At 67.8% G+C, this 19,935-nt stretch overlaps 5 protein-coding genes across 6 annotated transcripts; 4 read left to right on the forward strand and 1 right to left on the reverse strand.

The window, feature by feature from the left end:
* Positions 1–3,364: 3,364 nt before the first annotated feature.
* Positions 3,365–4,693, forward strand: GPR142 (G protein-coupled receptor 142; the record flags this gene model as incomplete). The annotated part of the gene is made up of 2 exons (XM_082294369.1): positions 3,365–3,509; positions 3,840–4,693. 2 exons carry the CDS (start codon positions 3,365–3,367, stop codon positions 4,691–4,693), a joined length of 999 nt encoding a protein of 332 aa, XP_082150495.1.
* Positions 4,694–6,240: 1,547 nt separating this feature from the next.
* Positions 6,241–12,686, forward strand: GPRC5C (G protein-coupled receptor class C group 5 member C). Of its 2 annotated transcripts, none has more exons than XM_082294359.1 (5): positions 6,241–6,391; positions 9,753–10,773; positions 11,355–11,449; positions 11,660–11,803; positions 11,967–12,686. In XM_082294359.1, exons 2-5 carry the CDS (start codon positions 9,762–9,764, stop codon positions 11,997–11,999), a joined length of 1,284 nt encoding a protein of 427 aa, XP_082150485.1. In that variant the 5' UTR covers positions 6,241–6,391; positions 9,753–9,761; the 3' UTR covers positions 12,000–12,686. The 2 variants fall into 2 exon arrangements, with proteins under 2 accessions (XP_082150485.1, XP_082150484.1); XM_082294358.1 differs by lacking the exon at positions 6,241–6,391 and adding an exon at positions 8,384–8,466.
* A 1,547-nt stretch (positions 12,687–14,233) lies between these two features.
* On the reverse strand, positions 14,234–16,431 carry CCDC137 (coiled-coil domain containing 137). Its single transcript, XM_082294185.1, has 6 exons — positions 16,181–16,431; positions 15,669–15,796; positions 15,296–15,506; positions 14,911–14,993; positions 14,708–14,787; positions 14,234–14,567 (listed from the first exon to the last, which is right to left on the reverse strand). Exons 1-6 carry the CDS (start codon positions 16,411–16,413, stop codon positions 14,352–14,354), a joined length of 951 nt encoding a protein of 316 aa, XP_082150311.1. The 5' UTR covers positions 16,414–16,431; the 3' UTR covers positions 14,234–14,351.
* Positions 16,432–16,560: 129 nt separating this feature from the next.
* OXLD1 (oxidoreductase like domain containing 1) lies at positions 16,561–18,213 on the forward strand. Its single transcript, XM_082293821.1, has 2 exons — positions 16,561–16,629; positions 17,101–18,213. Exons 1-2 carry the CDS (start codon positions 16,585–16,587, stop codon positions 17,437–17,439), a joined length of 384 nt encoding a protein of 127 aa, XP_082149947.1. The 5' UTR covers positions 16,561–16,584; the 3' UTR covers positions 17,440–18,213.
* A 1,062-nt stretch (positions 18,214–19,275) lies between these two features.
* On the forward strand, positions 19,276–19,710 carry PDE6G (phosphodiesterase 6G; the record flags this gene model as incomplete). Its single annotated transcript, XM_082294272.1, has 3 exons — positions 19,276–19,421; positions 19,508–19,548; positions 19,634–19,710. 3 exons carry the CDS (start codon positions 19,276–19,278, stop codon positions 19,708–19,710), a joined length of 264 nt encoding a protein of 87 aa, XP_082150398.1.
* Between the last annotated feature and the right edge of the window lie 225 nt (positions 19,711–19,935).

Genomic DNA, 19,935 nt, shown 5'->3' on the forward strand with positions numbered 1-19,935 from the left:
GGGTATGAACCATTCCCAGTTATCCAGTGTCGAGTCCAGGCTGCTGGGCTCAGCGCTTGGTCCCCTGCCCACAGTACCAAAAGGTGACACTGCAGGGTGGCTGTGCCCTTTTTCACACTCCAGGACCCTGGGGGACACCGTGGCGTGGCCTTGGGATGGGGAACGTGGTGTTGGGGGCTTCCGTGCGGGACCAGGGCCTCCAGCTGGGGGGGGGCTGGTCATCCCATCTGTCCCTTGGCATCAGCCTGCCCGGCCCTGGCGCAAAGCCACCAGTGCTGCTGCGTGGCCAGGGGTCCTGTGGTGGTGGCGAGGCCTTCTGGGGACAGGTTTGGGCTCACGGGGATCGCGGGGCCGAGGAGATGCATCCCCCGGCTTAGACGTGGTTTCCAGATGTTGAGCGTGGGCAGATGTTGCTGCAGCTGCCAAGGGGGTGGGATCACCATCTGTCCCTGACCCGTGGGCACGGAGACTGAGGACAAGACACCAGTCACCTCCCTGCCACGCTGCTGGGGCTCCCTGGCCCCTTGCAGGGATGGGCAGGTGGGCGATGCTCAAGCCCCCAAAATCACGGTGCCAGCAGAGCGCCCAGCCCGGGCGGTTGTCCTTGCACCGTGGGGGCTGGGCCTGGGGGACAGGGCCCCCGCCACGGCACAGCCGGTTCATGGCTCACCGAGTCCTCCGACGCCTCATTTCACCGCCCGCCTGATAAACAACAGCTTGTGGGAGCGTGTGCCCGGCGTGCCACCGGCGCCGTGCCAGCCCGGGCGGCAGCCACAGCCCGGGGACCCCCGCGTCCCCCGCGGGGGCATCGGCTCCTCACGGGGTTGAGGTGACCATGGGAGGACACGGGGGACCATGGGGCTGGCTCTGGAGGTCAGCAGGGGACGTCCCCCAGCCCAGGTGAGGTGAGGGAGCAACTGTGCTGGCCCGGAGATTGCGGCTGAGGCGGCGCGGGGCCAGCTCACCATAGCGACGTGAGCCAGGCAGCGGGGCCAGGGCATCGCCCCCGCGGGCCGGGGGGGCACTGGAGGGACGGAGCTGGACCCAGGGACCGGCAGGGGACATCAGCCCCCTCCCTGTGCCGCTGGGGAAACTGAGGCACGGGCACGGTGTCCTGGCAGTGGGCACTTGGGAACAGCCAGGGCAGAGCCCAGCAGGGACACGCAGGCAGCGCACAGGGATTCACACTCGTGCGCGCGGTCACACGTCACACCCTGCGCGCACCCGCTCCTCTGTGTCCCCAGAGGTGGCCGCGGACCCAGCTGCCCACTTGCCCGCGGACCACCATCCCTCCTGCTCCGGGGTGGGGACGGGCTCTGTCACGGTGACCCCTTCCCGGCCCCCCGCGGGAGCCGCCGGGCCGGTGACGCCCCTGTGCCCAGCCAGCCCAGCCCGTGGCTCTGCCCACGGCGCTCTCCCTCCGCCCCGTGTCCCGCGCCCCGGGAGGCTGTGCCATGCTGCGGGTGCCGGCGGGGACAGGGACACTGGGAGGGACACGGGCACCGGCGAGGACAGGGACACCAGTGGGGACACGGACACCGGAGAGGACACGGACACCAGCGGCAGCACGGACACTGACAGGGACACGGACAGCGGTGTGCCCTGGGAAGGTGGCACCGCACGCCCGGTGGGTGGCACCGGGGCCACCCAGGTGAGAGTCCCTGTCCCGCAGGCTTTGGGGAGCGGGACCCCGGCCAGGGGGAGCAAAGGGAGGCCCACAGCGAACCCGCCCCCCCAGCACAAAGGGGATTGGGCTGGGAAAGGGTTAAGGCGCTCCCGCGGCAGCTGCAGCCGATCGATGTCCCAGTTCCGATGGGGACGTGGATGGACGGGAGGGACCTCCTGCTGATGAACCGGAGCTAATTTGCAGTTAATTGGCACCCCTCTCCTCCTCCATCCCCCCCTGCATTTCCCTCGGGCTCTGCTCAGGATCTCGCTTGGGTCCCGGCCGGGAGTTCCAGGGTCGGGGAGGTGGGACCCCCGGGATCCCACACACACCTCGGGCATTTCTGGGGGAGCAGATCCGTCACTAGGGGTCCCGGAACGGGAGAGAGATCTGACCGCCCCTCCAACCCCTACCCCGAAGCCATCAGGTGTCTGCGGTGTCTGGGACAAGGGGAATTTGGGGTGCCCCTGGGGCCAGGGTCAGCCTGGGAGCGGAGTGGTGCCCCGTACCCCCTCCCTGAGCTCAGGACCTGCCTTTGCACCCCGCAGCCCCTGATCCCAAGTCACCCCCCCACAAAGAGCACTTCGCACCTCCCGACCCCATGGCTCCCCTCCACCCCACAACCCCGACCCCATGGCTCCCCTGCACCCCACAACCCCGATCCCATGGCTCCCCTCCACCCCACAACTCCCGACCCCAGGACCCCCCATCACCCCGCACAGCCCCCCCCGGCTCCGGGACCCCCCTGCACCCCACGACCCCCGGCCCCGGGGTGGCGCTCCCCCAGGGGATGCAAATTTGGGGGGATTCTGACCAATCAGAACGCAGCGCTCGGCTCCGGCCTCACCGTCCCCGGGGAACCCCTCTCCGATTGGGTGGGGCCTGGCTCCCCTGAGCCAATCGGAGTGCAGAGTCGGGCGGGGGGTGGAGCCTCCCTGGTTTATGAATGGGCGAGGGCAGCGCGGGCACGATCCGGGCGTGGGGAAGGATGGGCAGGGATCGGGCAGGGATCGGGCAGGGACGGGCAGGGATCGGGCAGGGATGGGCAGGGATGGGGCAGGGATGCGGATACGGATAAGGATAAGGATAAGGATGCGGATACGGGCGGGGACGCGGGTGGGGATGCGGGCAGGGCCTCTGCCAGGCTCCTCAAGCTCTGCTGCCTCAGCCTGAGGAGCTGGAAAAGGACCTAGATGGCAGCCTGGAGATGGCCACCCCACATTTGTCACCACTGGGAACCCCCATCGGCACCTCTGGGTCTTCTCTGCCACTACTGGGAGCCGTCTGGCGGCACCCAGCCTGGGCTGGGGGCCAGAGCCTCTCTCCTCTGGCGGCTGCCCAAGAACATGGTGTTTTAATCCGGTTTTCTACACAAACGGGGCTGAGGGATAAAGAAGGAGCAGCTCTGGCAGCGGGGACCCTGCTGGGACATGGCACAGGGGGCTTGGGGTGCATTGTCTCCCATGGGTGCAGCAGCCCCAGGTCTGCCTGCGACAGCACATTTTGGAGCTGCCCATTGTACATGGATGCTACAGGACAAGGAACCTGGGATCCAGCCAAAGTGGGGACACCCGGGTGACGGTCCCTGTCCCCAAGCCCTCAGTGGCATGTCATGGCTGGCCTTCCACCCAGGTGCCATCAGGACCCTCATCCCCCTGATGCTCCCTGTCTTTCCTTGCAGCCGATCCGTGGGGGAAGATGACGGTCCCAGTGCCCAACAGCACAGCAATGTCGTGGGCACAGCCGGAGATGGAGCCGGAGCCAGAGCTGGATCGGTCACCCTGCCTGGTCGGCATCGTCCCCATCGTGTATTACAGCGTCCTGTTGGGGCTGGGGCTGCCAGGTGAGGGGGCTGAGGGGGCAGGGGGGGCTGGGGAGAAAAGTCCTTGGGATGGAGGGTCCCCACCTGCTTCCCCCCAACCTCGGGTCTGGCCCCAGTGCTGGGCTGTGCTGCCCGGTCCCAGGGCAGGTGCCACCGCCACGGGGACAGATGGTATTTGCATTGCTTGGGCTGACACACGGAAGAGATTAATCAGCCCAGCAAATCCCCACAGCACCGGGATATTTATAGCTCCCCCCAGCCAGAGCCTGGGCACCCTCGAGGTCCTGCGTGCTGCGTGGGGGGCTGTGAGCCCCCAGCTCTCACCTCCACCCATCGCTCCCCTCCCTCCAGTGAACATCCTGACCGCCGTGGCCCTGTCCCGCCTGGCCACCAGGACCAAGAAGTCATCGTACTGGTACCTGCTGGCCCTGACCACCTCCGACATCCTCACCCAGGTCTTCATCATCTTTGTGGGCTTCATCCTGCAGACGGCCATCCTGGCGCGGGCGGTGCCCAGCGCCTTCATCCACACCGTCAACGTGCTGGAGTTCACGGCCAACCACGCCTCCACCTGGGTCACCGTCCTGCTGACCGTGGACCGCTACGTGGCCCTGTGCCACCCGCTGCGCTACCGCACCGTGTCCTACCCGCAGCGCACCCGCAAGATCATCGCGGCCGTCTTCGCCGCGGCGCTGGCCACCGGCATCCCCTTCTACTGGTGGCTGGACATGTGGCGTGACGCCGACCCCCCCACGGCGCTGGACACGGTGCTCAAGTGGCTGCACTGCGTCACCATCTACTTCCTGCCCTGCAGCATCTTCCTGGCCACCAATTCCATCATCATCCGCAAGCTGAAGCAGCGGAGGCGCGCGGGGGGCGGCAAGACCACGGCCCTGCTGCTGGCTGTCACCACCGTCTTCATCGTGCTCTGGGCTCCCCGGACCGTCGTCATGATGTGCCACCTCTACGTGGCCTCGGTCAGGAGGGACTGGCGCGTGCACCTGGCCTTGGACATCGCCAACATGGTGGCCATGCTCAACACCTCCCTCAACTTCTTCCTCTACTGCTTCGTCAGCCAGACCTTCCGCCGCACGGTGGGCGAGGTGCTGCGGGGGCACCCCCGGCACGGCCCCTGCCGTGGCAGTGGCCACTTCCCGCCCCCGGCCCTGAAACCACTGAAGCTGCTGGGCAGCACCGCGCTCTGAGCCAGGGCAGTGCCCGGCTGGCAGTCCCGGTACCCACCCAGCCCCACGCATCACACCGGGGCCTGGGGAGACCTTGCCGTGGGGACAGGCCCCCTCCACGGAGGCAGAGTTAATGCTGGTGGTGGTGGCAGGAGGAGGTGGTTGTGCCCGGACACTCATTTGGGGGTATCGTGGTGCCTGCCTGGCAGCGGCACCCCGGGATGGGCAGCTCAGCCCCGCCCATGCTCAGCCCCTCACGCAGCACTGGAACTCAGCCAGGGAACTCATCCAGGACGTGCCCCAGCTCAGTGGCACCGAGGGGCTGCCCACAGTGAGGGGTGGAGGGCACAAGTGAGCTCCTGTGAGCCCTGACACGGACGTGGTGCCCGCTGGATGCCACTCCATAAACTGCCATGCTGAGACCAAAACTCTGCCTGGGTCCGGTTCCCTGCGGGCGGCTGGAACGGGGGCACCCTGCAGCAACAGCTCTGGCACAAGGTGTCTCTGTCCTGCCCACCCCCGTGCCTCTGCTCGGCTGCCCGGGAGTGCCAGAGGGAGCATCCACAGGATCTGGTGTCCCCGGTAGTGGGGTTTGGACTCTTGGTAAGATCCCAGCTCCTCGCCCCACTCATTAATCCCACAGGCAGCAGCAGCCAGGCTGCAGCCCCCCCGCCCCAGCACAAGGGTGCAGCCCCCCGGGCACCTGCGGCAGGGGAGGTGCCCCCCCTGCTGTGGGCGTACCCAGTGCTGCCCTCCCAGTTACACCAGTGCCAAATCGCTGTGACACTGGTGGGGCGGCCGAGCCGTGCCAGCCTGTCCCCAGCTGCCAGCAGAGGGCAGGGATGGGACACTGCGGAGCTGGCACTGCCGGGGGCAGGGAGCGGGCACCCCCAGCCCCCCAAACCAGCCCTGCCGCCACCCTAATTCCCCGTAAGGTCCTTAGCATAATCCCCCAAAACCGTCCAGCCTTTCGGCTCGGATTCCCGAGAAGGGGCAGGACAGAGCCAGGGGGTGCCCGGGGGGGATCAGGGCCTCAGCTGGCTCCTGGCAGGGCACAGAGACACCCCCAAACCGCACCAGACCCCCTGCCCACCCCCGAGCCCTGGCTGTGCCCACACCGGGCGGGGATGGGGCGCAGCCTTTGCCCCCACGGTGTGGGGCTGACCCACTCACGGACCCACCCTGCCCCCGCACTCGGGTGGACAGACCCCGCCGGGGATGTCACCTCATCCCAGGCCGGATCCCTGCCGGGGGACAGGGTTAAAGCCCGAGCCGGTGGCGCGGGGGGTACCTGGGAGGTTCTCGCTCCATTAATTCTGGCACGTGAGGAGAGCAGGACCGGGAAGGGATTAGTTATTAACCCGACCGCGGGCAGGGGCTGAGGGGCCGCGGGCCGGGGGGCTCGGCTGCCTCGGGAACCCACGGCGGGAGCTCCGGGATTGCCACCGGCCCCCCCGATTGCCACCGGCCCCCCTGTGCCAACCGGTGCGTATTTACTTGGCAAAGGAGGTGGAAATGTGCTGACGGCGTCCGCCGGCGCGAGGGGCTCCGCTGGGAACGGCTCCGAGCCCCGGCCGGGGCGGCGGAAGGCTCTGGGAGGGCAGCAGGGACCCCCGGCTCTCGCCTTGCCGAGGGGAGCCGCCGCGGAGACGGGGTTCAGCCAGCCTTGCCACCGTGCCAGCCGTGCCAGCCGCCCGTCCCTGCGGCTCCCCAGGAAAGGTAAGCCTGGAAAAAATGCGCCCGGCGTGCTGATGTTTTCGGATAGAGCCTGGCCAGGGTCCAGGTCCCGGTGCTGAGCCTCATCCCAGCCCCTCAGTGTGGCCTCTGTGCTGGAAGGACCAGTTCTGCCCAGTTCCACCACTGGGATCGCGGTTCCAAGCCCACCCAGAGCACCGGGAACTGCGATCGGGCTCTGCCCGTGCCGGACGGTCAGGGTCGGGGATCCACCGCCCCGAGAGGAAACCGAGGGCAGCACATGGTGGGCATCACCCCCCAGTGACCCCACAACCTCTTGGGGTCTTTCTGTAGGACCTATAAAAACCCCCGGAGCAAGCAGTGGGGGCTGGAAACCTGGGCAGGGTCCCTGCGGGAGGGAGGAGCAGAAGACGCCCACAATGGGTGGAACGTGAGGGTCTCCATGGGAAGGGGTCTGAAACCGCCGGCCGTGGGGAATGTGGGGGTTCCCAGGGGAAGGGGATGAGGAGCTCACCCGCCAAGGAGGGGGACGCAAAGGCAAACGCTGTGCGGCCACGGGGCAGCCTCGGCGGGACGGACGCCTGCCGGTGGCCCCACGGGGGGTCACGGGGGTCTCGTGCTGAGTCAGCAGCCGGGAAACCCTCCGGCGGAAGGAAGCAGCCGGCGGAGAGGCCGGGCTGCGGTGTGGGGGCGGCAGGACAAGCGGCCTCCGCTCCCGGCACCGCTTATCCAAGGCTGAGCCTTTCCCGGAGCCTGCGCTCCAAACCCCTGGGGAAACTGAGGCACGAGGGCCGCTGCAGAGCCCCTCGCCTGCACTGCCCTGCCCCGTGCGAGGGCAGGGATGATCCAATCCCGAACACCATCCCAAAGCCAAATGATCTTTAGGAAGAGGGCGGGAGGGTGGCAGTGACACAGCTCTGAGCTGGACACACCGTCCCATCCCCGTGGGCTCTGGCGGGTGCCAGTCCTTGTGCCACGGGTGCCGCCGGTTCCGGTGGGAGCCGGTCCTTCCACCGGCGGCTCTGCTGCCCTTTCTCCCCGGATTGTTTTCATCCCGGCCTGGATTGGGGCAGGCCCCGCCGGAGGCACGTTGAACTTTCCTCTGCATCCTTCACCCTCTTGCTTCACCCTCCCGAAATAGCAGTGCCTGCCTGGAAACCTCTCCCAGGGCTGGCGGGGCCCCCGGGCTGCCCCAACTCTCCCAGGGCTTTTCCCCATCCCCAGGGATGAATGGGGTGATTGCGGGGTGCCCATCCCAACGCCAGGGTCGCAGCCACCCCCGTCGGGACAGGGACCACTGAGCCGTGTCAGTGCCCTGCGCTGGGGCTGCCCTGGCCTTCAGGCCTCTGCCGAAAGGGCTTTCCTGGGGCTTTTCTGGGGTTTTCTGGGTCCTGCTGCCCTGCCAAGGGCTCCGGCTTTATCCATCAGCTGACATTCCTCCGGGAGGCCCCTCCAGGCCGATGTATCCTTACACGGTGGGGCTGCCTGTGGAGCCCCACTCCCGGCCCCCCGAGCCCACCAGAGGTGGAAGATCCCGCGACGCAGCTCCCACTGCTCCATCCCTTGTCCCCTGAGGGTCTTTCCTGATGTGCAGCACTCAGCAGGGCCAGGCTGAGACCCCCAGACTCATCACAGTGATGGCCAGGTGGGCTCCCCCCTGCTTAACCCCCTAGTGCAGGGTCTGCTCCCCTCAGCCCCGTCCATGCCCCGGGGCAGCCCCCCCGCTCCGTCCCTTGTCCCCGGAGAGTCTTTCCCGGGGAGCAGCGCTCGGCAGAGCCAGGCTGGAGCCCCCCCAGACTCATCACATTGGTGGCTGAGACCCCCCCAGACTCATCACACTGATGGCCAGGTGGGCTCGCCCCTGCTCCGCCCCCCACCAGCCCCCTCCGTGCCCCGGTGCGGGATCCCTGCCGGTGCGGGACCGCGGTGCCCCCGCCCGGTGCGGCGGGGCAGGTCCCGGCCGGCCCCGATCGCGCTCTCGGGGCTGAGCCGCACCTCGGGGAGGGGCCGGGACGGGCAGGCGCACGGTGCGGCGGCACCGGGGCTGGCTCGGCTCGGCACGGGGAGAGCGGAGCGCCGGGCACCGGGGGCTGCGGCCGGTGAGCGGGGCTGGGTGGCGGAGGGGCGAACCCTGCGGGACTGGGGGACACCGGCAACGCCGACAGGAAGAGACCGGGACCGGGACCGAGAGCCGTCCGCCCCCGCAGCTCCTCCGGCCGGAGGGTTGGGGGCGGCTCTGGCGGAGTTTCGGGGCCAGGACCTGGCGGGAGCGCCGGGAAGCACCGGAACGGTGCGGGAGGGGGGTGCGGGAGGAGCGGGCGGGGGGAACCGGCGGGAGGGGCAGGGGGAGCGGGACAGGAGTGCGGCGGGACCGGGCCGGGGGAGCGGATAAGCCAACGGGCGGTGCGAGGGAGCGGGCGGGGGGTGCAGGAGGAGCAGGGCTGGGGACGCGGGTGCAGCGGCCGGGGGCGCGGGGGAAACCGGGCGGAGCGTGCGGGGGTACCGGGCTGGAGGTGGGGGGGAAACCGGGCTGGGGGACGCGGTGGGAACCGGAGGCGGTGGAGCTGCTGGAACCCGCGGGCACGGGGACCCCGTCCCAGCGTGGTGCTGGGGGTCCGGGTCCCCATCCCGGGGCCGGGGGGTGCCCGGTTCGGGGTGCCCCTCGGGGCACCGGGGTTCCCGGCCCCGGCATCTCCTCTTCCTCCCCCAGCAGTGAGGCTGCAGCTTCCTCGCTGCCTCCTCTTCCCCGTGCCCACCATGGGTGGCAGGAATGGGGTGGCAGCGGTGGGGACAGGGACTAGGACCCCCGTGCCGTGCCATGCTGTGCCGTGCTGTGCCGTGCCAGGCTGCGGCTGCCTACGTGCCAGCGAGCTGGACACGCGACCTGCACTGGGCCGGTGTCCAGAACCAGCGGAGGGAAGTGGGATGGGAGAAGTGGAAAGAGGAACGTGGTAGCACACAGGGACAAGGCAAGGGGACAGCCCTGTCCCCCAGCATCACCTCTGCCATCTGGTCTGAGCCCACATTTGATGTTCCTGGGAAGCCGGTGGGCACGGTGCTGCTCCTGACACTGGAGGAAGGGATCGGGACAGCCCCAGAGAATTCCCATGTTGGGAGGGATCATATGGGGCACAGAGGGGCTGAGCCCCTCCTCAGCTGCCACCAACCTCCAGCCAAGGATCCGACGGGTTCACATGGCTGCCTGGTCCCACCGGGGGCTCCCTGGCCATGCTGGGTGAGCTCAGCTGTGCCAGCAGGGCAGAGCTCCCCAGGACCCCACTGCTCACCCTGGGATGTACAGTGGGGACCACGGGCAGGGATGCTCCGAGCTGGGAGCTGATCCACATCCCCAGTCCCTGTGCCCTGACCCCGCCATGTCCCACAGGGTCCCTGGATGCCACGGTGCAGGATGGGCACCACGGCCGTGCTGCTGGCCCTGCTCCCCATGGCCGCCGCGCAGCCCACGCCGCCCTCGGGCTGCGGCCACGACCTCTCCTCCCTCTACTACAACCTCTGTGACCTCTCGGCGGGCTGGGGCATCGGGGTGGAGGCAGTGGCCAGCCTCGGCGTGGTGACCACCTTCGTGCTCACCATCGTCCTGGTGGCCAGCCTGCCCTTTGTGCAGGACCAGCAGAAGAAGAGCCTGGTGGCCACTCAGGTCTTCTTCCTTCTGGGCACCTTCGGGCTCTTCTGCCTGACCTTCGACTTCATCGTGGGGCCGGATTTCTCCACCTGCACCTCCCGCCGCTTCCTCTTCGGCGTCCTCTTCGGCATCTGCTTCTCCTGCCTGCTGGCACACGCCGTGGCCCTCAACTTCCTGGCGCGGCGCAACCGGGCCCCGCGGGGCTGGGTGACGCTGGCGGTGGCCCTGTCCCTCGCCTCGGTCGAGGTCATCATCAACGCCGAGTGGCTCATCATCACGGTGGCACGGCACGAGGGTGGCCCCCCGGACCCCTGCCAGCTGGCGGACGCTGACTTCGTCATGGCCCTCATCTACGTCATGGCCCTGCTGGTGGCCGCCTTCAGCACGGCCTGGCCGGCCCTCTGTGGCCACTACGGCCGCTGGCGGAAGCACAGCGCCTTCATCCTGGCCACCACCAGCCTCTCCATGGCCATCTGGCTGGTGTGGACCATCATGTACCTGTATGGGAACCAGCGTGCTGGCCACAAGCCCGGCTGGGATGACCCCACGCTGGCCATCGCGCTGGTCTGCAACGCCAGCGCCTTTCTCCTGCTCTACGTCATCCCCGAGGTGACACACGTGACGCGGCGCAGCCCCGAGCAGGCCTTTGAGGACGATGGCTACCCCACGCGCGGGGTGGGCTACGAGACCATCCTCAAGGAGCAGAAGTCGCAGAGCATGTTCGTGGAGAACAAGGCCTTCTCCATGGATGAGCCGTCCTTTGGTAGGCGCCAGGGCCCACCAGGGACCCTCTCACCCCATGGCAGGGCTGCCAGTGGGCTCCAAGGACCCTCTTGGGGACCCTGAGGGATGTCCCCACCGGGTATGGCAGGGGTGGGTGGGTGACGAGATGTCTGGCAGTGACCTGCCCGGCACTGGCGCCTGCTGCTGTTGTGGCTCCCGAGAACTGGCCGGGCTGGGCGTACCAGTTTGGGCTGAGCCCCGCAGCCGCAGGGAGCTCCCTCCCCGGCGTGGGGTGCCCGCGGCTCCTGCCCCTCCGCCCCGGGCCCACGAGCCCCTGCAATAACACGGGGTGGTGACGGTCCCAATGGGCATCGTGGGCGGCCACGCCAGGTGTCTGTGCCCCATGGGGGAGGGAGGGTCCCCCCTGAGCAGCACCTGCACCCGAGAGACCCTACAATAACAAACCATGGCCAGGCAGCTGCGATGCCAACGCTGGGGACAGGAGTGTCCCGCGGGAAAGGCACGGAGCTGCTGAGTCAGCTCGTTAAAGCTGCTAACGAGGTACGGGGAGCCCAGTGGGGTGGCAGTGGCTCCGTGGTGACTGTCCCCATGTCTTGGCAGCCAAGAAGCCAGTGTCCCCGTACAGTGGCTACAACGGGCAGCTGCTGACCAGCGTGTACCAGCCCACCGAGATGGCTCTGATGCACAAGGGGACGGTGAGTGTGACACCAGGGGTGGCCACATCCTGCCAGGCTTCCGACTGGAGCAACTGGGGTGGGGGACAGGGTGTGGGTGGGGGGCTCCCGTGATCCCTGTTTCCCAATGGCTGCTTTAACGGGGTGGGGACCCTCCGAACCTTCCACCCCCGGGACCCCGTGGGGCCGGGGTGCTCCCGGTGCTGTGACACCCCCGTGTCTGTCCCTCAGAGCGAAGGTCCCTATGACGTGATCCTGCCCCGCGCCTCCACCAGCCCCTTGCCCGGCAGCGCCAGCTCCACGCTCCGAGCCGAGGACGCCTTCACGGCACAGGTCCGGCACTCCAGCATCCCCAGGGACACCCGGAGCTGCCAGGTGGGTGAACGGTGCCTGCGGCAAGGGCAAAGTCCGGCCCTGCCATGGCGACGGCTCTGCCCAGCACCCAGAGCTCCCCCCCGGTGGGTCAGGGTACACGTCTCAGCTGGTGTGGGTGCCGTGGTCCTGCTGCCACCCCAGTGCCATCCCGCTCTGCCCGCAGGTGCAGTCCCCGTACAGCAGGAACCGGTGGTGAAGCCCCCGTGACGCAGCTCCCACAGCGCCGGCACGGCCGCGGCCCCTCTGTCCCGCTCCCGAGGGCTCACCGGGCCTCATCCCACCCTGACATGTGAATCCCACCCATGGGATGCCTGGACACGGTCCCAGAGCCAGCGCTCCCACCTGCCCGTCCCACCTGGCCGTGGCACCCCCAAGCCACCAGCTGTGTCCGGACCCCGCATCCCTGCCTCAAGGACAGGCTCCCGTGAGGACACCCCCAGCTGTCACCTCACTGCCTTTGTGACGCACAGACCCCGTCTCCCCCAGGCCATGGACCCTCCGAAGCTGGAGAGCCAGCGGGACCCGGCCCAGGGCACCCTCAGCACCGAGCCTCTGGCTCTGCACTGACCCCCACCAGCCCTGGGGACCCCGAGCCGAGCTGGCCCCATCCCACCGCAGGGCACAAGGGGACACGAGGCTGTCCCCAGCTCTGCCTCCTTCTGTGCCTCTATTTCCCCACTGCTGGGGAAGGGGGACTGCTGGGGGTCCAGGGGATCAGTGCCTTGCTGGGGCTGGGGACCAGCCCCCCACAGCTCCGGCCGCCTTCCCGGTGCCTTCCCCCCTCGGGGCTCGGGGACCCCTGCAGGGAGTGGGGAGGGAGCTGGGCCCCTCGCCCTCCTCGCTGCTTTCTCTGTCAAATTCCTTTTCCCACTTTTTTTCAGGTCACCCCAATAAAGGTGGTTTTTCCTATGGTGCTGTCACAGCTGGTCTGTGGTGGGCGTCCCAGGTGCTCCCAATGCCACCGGCTGCTCCCACCGGCTCAGCCCCATTCCCTCCTTTAGGGGAGTGACAGGGAGCATGGGGGGAGGGGGTGAGGGGGGCTCCGAGCAGGGTCTTCGGCACCCCCTCCCCCCCAGCTGGGGCCGCTGGGCCGGGATCCCGTGGGCAGATGGGCTGCCGGGCAGGAGGTGGCACAGCACGGAGGACGTGCCAAGGTCGTGGTGGTTTTCCCGCCCGGATTGCCTTCCCCTCCGCAGCCATTCCTCCTCCTCCGGGCAGGAAGCCTGCGGCCAGCAGTGCCATGAATTATTCAGGGCTGGAATGGCTCCGTGGGGGCAGCGGGTGACCTGGTCTCCTTGAGCCGGAGCCGGGATGGCGGCCCTGGGGCTGCCGGTGGGCAAGCGTGCCCTGCGCGGTGTCCGCACAAGGGACCCACTGCGGGAGCGTGGCACTCGCCATGTCCCTGCCATGCCCTTGGCTGGCACAAGCCCGCACTCCCGGCTCCGGGAACACGGCCGCGGGAGCCGGGTGTTTGCAGCAGGATGTGGCCGTGCCCCCCGGGCCGTGCCGCATCACCCGTGTTTATCTGTCACCTGTGTTTACCTGGTGCCGGGTGGCAGCGAGGGTATCGCCCAGCAGCACCAGGCACTCGGTGTCCCCAGGGCCGCTGTCACCACAGCGCGCCCTCCCACCGGCTGCTGGCAGCGCATGGCACAGAGCGTGACACCCCCCCAGGCACCTCCACCTTCCCGGGGACACGGCGGTCACACCCTGGGGACGGAAAACAAGGCGCAAAGCCTGTCCCGCTCAGGCCTGGCGGGGGACAGCGGAGCGGCTCAGCCGCCGTGCCCGGCCCCTCCGGAAGCGCGGATCCCCCCGGCCCCGCCAGCGCCGGCCGCAGCGCGGGGCGGCCCCGCTCCAACAGGGAACGCTTTGTGCCGGCGCGGGGCCGCGAACAGCGGGGCCTTTGTCCGGCCAGGTGAGGCGGACACGGCTGAGCCTCGCCGGGAGCAGCCCCGGAGCCTCCCCGGAGCCAGGGGCTCCCCGGGGGGGGGCGCAGGGCGGTGGCACCGGGGGGACGTGGCAGCACACCCGGCACCGGGGTCACCGTGACCGGGGCCAGGTGGGGACACGGGCAGTGATGCCAAGGGCAGGGCTGCGTGTGGCTGCAGCCCTGGGGCTCAAGCAGCGTCACCAGTAGTGACAACAAAGGCAAGTGACACCGTGCAGGTGAGTCCTGTGGGACGCTCCGTGTCCCCAGCACTACCTCACTTTCCTCCCACCGGGCACTGAGCTGGCCAGGCACCGGGGTCTCCTCACGGCTGAGGAATGAGGGTCCTGCCCCCACCAGAGCCCGTGGGGACAGCGACGTGCCTGGGACTGCCATCTGCCAGCACAGCAGCATCCCTAAGGAATCCCTAAGGAACTGGGAGCCCAGACACGCTCACACCACTGGCTCCCACTGGCACTTTTTACTCCAAGCAGGTCCGTGGCACCGCAGGGACGCCACTGCAGCACTGAGCCGTGGAGTGCGGGGCTGCGGGAAGCCCCAGGGCTCAGCAGTGACACAAGAGCATCAGGGCAATGTCCCCCTCGAGTCCCAGGGCCCTCAGCGTGGGACGCTGTGCCCCCCCTGGGCGTGCTCCCGCTCCAGCTGTTTGCGCCTCTGGATGTCCCTGTAGGCCCGGATGACGCGCGCCCGCTCCTCCTCCAGGATGCGCCGGCGAGCCATCGACATCACCGGGGACACGGGGGACACGGGGGATGCGAGGGACACCTGGCTCTGGCCCAGGCGAGCCGTCAGGAGGAGCTGCTTCCGTCCAGCCTGCGGGCAGAGACGGGGTAGCTGAGAGATGAAGGATGAGACACCAGGACCGCGCTCTGAGGAGCTGCCACCGGCTCACTGAGGCCACCGCTGCCCTCCCAGGTACCCAAGGGGTGGGTAGCATTGTCCCCAGAACTCACCTGCTTGGCAGGACCCTGTCCCCTGGGCTGTGAGGTGATAGTGGGTGGCTGTGTCACCACTTCTCCAAATGGCACCTTGTCTGCGGGTGAAGCCAGAGCCAGGGTCAGCGGGAGCCCCTTGGGAGGCACCACTCCAGCTCCCCCACCCCTCCATGTGCTGCCCCCCGGGGCTGGCGGTCACTTCAGCGCTGCTCCATCCCCACCTTGGAACAGGCTCTTCTCCAGCATGGCCTCCTTCTTCTCCTCCTTCTTCTTCCGAGCTTTTTCCAGCTTCTTTTTCTGAAACCTGAAGAGCCACGTTATGGCTGGGGCTCAGGGGCGGATGGGGAACAAGGAGTGAGTCCCTACCCCACGGGAGCCCCCAGATCCCACAACTTTTCCTCCAGGAGGGTGAAGCAGGCCTGTGGCTCTGTTCCCAGAGACCCATGGATGGGATCCATGGGGATGGCCCCACAGAAAAGGGTCCCACAGCCCCCCCACCTGCACCTCCAGCCACTGCCAACGCCAAACCTGCCCTGCAGAACTGGGCAAGGGGACAGGCCACAGGTGTGGGCTGGCCCCATCGAGCTCACAAAGCTCTGCTCTCACTGTTTTTTCCTCCTGGACTTCTCTGGAGCCGTCGCCTCCTTCTCAGGCTCCCGCTGGAGCTGGTTCTCCGCGAGGAAGAGGACACGCTGCACCTCCTGCTCCATGCGGCAGATGTAGGAACGCTCCGACTCCCCCTTGCCCCTCCGGAACCTGGGCGTGGGGATGTCCCCCGGGGCCTTGGGGCCCTTGGACTTCTGCTGCTGCTTCTTCTCTAGGAGAGACGGGTGACATTTCTGCAGTGGTGACACCCTGGGCGTCCCTCCAGCTGGCAGAGCACGGGTGGGACATCACTGTCGCGTGGCAGGATCCAGCCATGCCATGGGCTCCTGGGCCAGGCCCTTGGCCACCTGCTCAGGCCACCTCTGTGTCCCACCTGCCGCCCGCCTCTTCCCGGGATCTGGGCGCTTCATGGCCTCGCGGCTCCGCATGAGCTCCCGCAGGCGGAACGGGATCTCCTGCTCGTCGGGGTGTTTGGGCTTCATGTTGTCCTTCTTCTCCTTCCTGGGGAAATGAGCACAGCGAGAGCACTCCAGGGAAGCACCAGGACCTGGAGCCAGGGAGACGCCTGGAGCCAGTGACGCCTGGAGCCAGGCACTGGGACACCGGGACTCAGACACGACGGGACACCGGGATCCGGCATTGAAGGATGCTGGGATTTGAGCACGGGGGGGAAACTGAAACTCAGACATGGCTGGGCACCGGGACCGAGGCATGGGGAGCCATCAGGGTCAGCACGGGGAGACACCGGGACCCGGGCACGGGTGGAGATCAGGACGCAGCCGCCGAGAACGGGACCCCCGCCAGGGCCCACCCGCGCCCCGAGACCCCGCGTGGGTCCAGGTGCCAAACCGGGAGCGATCCCGATTGGATCCCGCGGACACTGACCTGCTGCGCAGAGGGACGGCCGGTCCGCGCTCCGATCTCGGTCCCGCTTTCTGTCCCGGTCCCGCTTTCTGTCCCTGTCCTGGTCCCGGTCCCGGTCCTCGGCCCTGTTTCTGTCCCTGTCCCGATCTCTGCCCCTGTTTCGGTCCCGATCCCGGTTTCTGTCGCGGTCCCCGGGCCTGTTTCTGTTTCTGTCCCTGTCCCTGCCCCAGTCCCGGTCCCGGTCCCCGGGCCATGGTTCCGCCACTCCTCACGTGGCCGTTCCGCAGCCACTTCCGGATTGCAGGCCCCGCCCCCTGCTCCTTATTGGCCCCTCCTGCCCCTCAACTCCCGCCTTCCTCACTCTGCCGGGCTGCTATTGGCCGAGAGAGCTGTCACTCGGGGCGGGGCCGGGGCGCTGCGGCCGGATGCTGCTGCGGGGGGCGCGGGGGCTGGCGGGGGCGCGCCGGGGGGTGAGCGGGGACAGCGGGGACACGGGGGGACACGGGGGGACACCGGCGGGGACACGGGGTGCTGGGGACGGCGGGGACACGGGGGAGCCCGCGGGAGGGGCGGAGAGGTGCTGGGCGTGAGATGTGAGCGAGGCCGGGGGGACAAGGGGGTACCGGGGGGTCATGGGGGGGCTTGGGGGATGTGGGGGAGAGGAGGGTACAGGGAGGGGACGGGGATTGAGGGGAGTTGGGGGAGACAAGGGTGCGTTGGGGATGGGGGGCTGAGGGGGGTACAAGGGGGTGTAGGGCATGGGGTGGGGGGCAGGAGTTGGGGGTGCTGGAAGGGGGACGTGGGGGTGCTGGAGAGGGGGTGACACTGGTGGGAGTGGGGGTACACTGGGAGCAGGGGGTTCCTGTGGCTGAGCTGGGGGTGCAGCAGTGCCCCCGAGCCCCCCAGACTGGCATCAGCGCGGGGGTCTTGGTTCCCTGCAGCCCCCAAACAGCCCCAGAGGGGCGACCCCGCGCCCCCACCCCGCCACCAGCTGCGGCCTCCGGGAGCGCTCGGACACTCCGGGGAGTGACCGTGGGCCAGACACCCCCGATGGCGACAGGGGGGACCCTCCTGCAGCCCCCCCGGTGCCCCCCCCGCCCACCCACTGCTGCGGGACCGGCTGCCCCAACTGCGTCTGGGTGGGATACGTGGAGGAGCTGCTGGAGCGGCACCGGGACAGCGGAGCCCAGGCCTTGGCAGCCGTGGAGCAGCACGTGGAGGACGAGAACATCAAAATGATCCTCAGGATGGAGATCAGGCTGCGCTCCAGGAAGAACTGAGCCTCCCCCGGGCCCCCCAGACTGGTGGGGGACACCCCTGGGGTGGCAGGATCCGGACTTGGGTTATTTATAGTGTTTATTGTGTGCTGAGCACGGGATCCCGGGGGTGTCATGCGAGGTTGGGTCACCTCCTGCTCGGAGGGAGCTGCCCTTGGGGACAGGCAGTGGCTCAGGCCCATCCTGAGCCCCGGATTTCCCGGGAGCTGGGTGCTGTGCCCTCCCCAGCGTGGCAAATCCCTGCCAAGGGCAGGCTGGTGTGGCCCCCCATGCCCAGCCCTCCTCCTCCTGTGCTCCCAGCTGGAATTTAAGCACCTTGAGGGGATTTTCAGCACCTTGGCCGTGCCCTGGTGGTGAGGAGGGCTCGGGGGCACAGCGTGTGGCCCCAAGCACGTGGGAAGCAGCAGCCTCCTGTCCAGGACACTGTCCCTGGTGTCACATCCTGCCTGGCTGTTCTCCAAGGCACCTTTTCTTCCTCACTTCCTTCTGCCTCCACCTTAAACTTGTCCCAAAACCCCCCCTCCATCCTGGGGGACTCACAGCCAATGAGACCCACACAGACCCCCCCACATCATCCCGGGACAAGGTCCCCAAGAAGCCACCAAGCCCTCGAGTGTCACTCACTAATGAACCCCAATTAACAGCCAGGCTCTGCTCTCTGCCAGGGAAGTAGGTGGTTCTCCATGGACAACGCTCCTGGATCCCTTTAATCCTATTTGTTGGAGCCCAACTAATTGCAATTAGTGGCAGGGGCTGAAGTTCAATTAAAGTGTGCTGAGATTATTCCGTTTTTAATTGCTTTACTGCTGGATTAGGGAAGCTTTGGAGCGACTCTGGCCATGGGCAGGGGCTGCCAGGCCCTCTCCAGCCACAGCCAGGACCCCCACCCAGAATGGAGACTGGAATTGGGGTCCCATCGCTCCCTCTGGGATCAGGGGACACTGGGGGAATCTCTTTGGGAATGGGGATCCCCCAGGAGAGGAGGGAGGATTCCCCTCACGTGGGATCCATTGCCCACCCGGCACAGTCAGGACTAATCCTGACACCTTCTCCCCACCCAGAGCAGGGGAAGGACACCAGATTACCCCCTGGGGAAGAAGGGAGGTCAATAATCCTATTACCCCCGGGCAGGATAAAACTCCCTCCCCGAAAAGCGCCCCAGAGCATCTCCAGGCTTCGGGACGGAGGGAAGCGGACGGAGGGAGCAGCTCTGGAACCGCGGGACTGTGTGAGTCAGGGCTCTCCAGGCTGGGATGGGACACGGGGTTGCTTTGTTGCTCTTTCCTGCATCCAGGAGCAGCTCCCTGGGTTGGATCCTTCTTCCCAGGCCCACGCCCAGCTCTGCAGCGGGGGCCAAATCCCTCACACCGCTGCCAGAGCTGGGCTTGTGCTGCAGAATTCCCGCTCCCGGTGCCACGGGCTGTCCTCTGCTCCCCCGCCCCAGCCCGGGCTGCCCACCACCCCACACCTGCCCATCCCAGTACAGCTCCCAGGGCAAGCCATGGGGGGGTCCTGGCAGTGCCCTGAGGGGTCCCCAGGTGGCACATCCACCCTGGGACGTGGGATGATGGGGGGGGCAGGGGATGAAGGAGCAGCAGCAGCTCTGGGGCCGCCCAGGATGTCCTTCCCTGCCTTTGGGGATTAATGGCTGAGCTGGCCTGAGTCAGCGTTGTGGGGAGGGGGCTGCACAAAGCCGATCAGGGACTGGGTGGGAACGGGGCCACAGGGGGGAGGCGAAGCTGGTGTCCCCCATTTCCTTCCAGCGGGTGTGAGGAGCCACAGGGAACGCCGTGAGCCGCAGGGAACGCCGTGAGCCGGGGCTGCTGGCCCCCCACCACCATGAGCCTGGAGCCCCCCAAGCTGGAGGTCAAATCAGCCACGAGGGTGACCGGGGGTCCCGCCACCCCTCGCAAGGGACCCCCCAAGTTCAAGCAGAGGCAGACGAGGCAGTTCAAGAGCAAACCCCCCAAAAAGGGGGTGCAGGGGTGAGTGGGGAAGGGCCCTGGGATTGGGGGGGGGGGGGGGGGTGTCTTCCTGGGGGTCAGGCCAGACATCCCCTCTTTCCTTGCAGGTTCGGTGACGACATCCCAGGCATGGAGGGGTTGGGAACAGGTATGGGGATCCCATCCACCTTGGCAGTGTGGGGTAAGGGGCTGGGGGGTCATGCTGCCACAATCTCTGTCCTCTCTCTCCTCAGACATCACTGTCATCTGTCCCTGGGAAGCCTTCAGCCACCTGGAGCTGCACGAGCTGGCTCAGTACGGAATCATTTAGGATTTGGGCAGGCTTACTGTGTAGTGCTGTGTAGGTCGAGGCCCCCCTGCCCATGCTGGGGGGCTCCGCTTAGAAAAATGCTCATTAAACCCAAACGAGTGCAGGAGTCGGTGTTGTGGGTTGAGGGGGGAGGGAAAGCAGCTCCCCATGGCCTGCACTTGGGTGGGCAGGAGGCGGATGGGTTCAGGATTGTGACAAGGTTTATTTGGGGCTGGACCAGCACCC

Source organism: Coloeus monedula (genome assembly GCF_965178545.1).
Source record: "Coloeus monedula genome assembly, chromosome: 19".
NCBI classification, from domain to species: domain Eukaryota; kingdom Metazoa; phylum Chordata; class Aves; order Passeriformes; family Corvidae; genus Coloeus; species Coloeus monedula.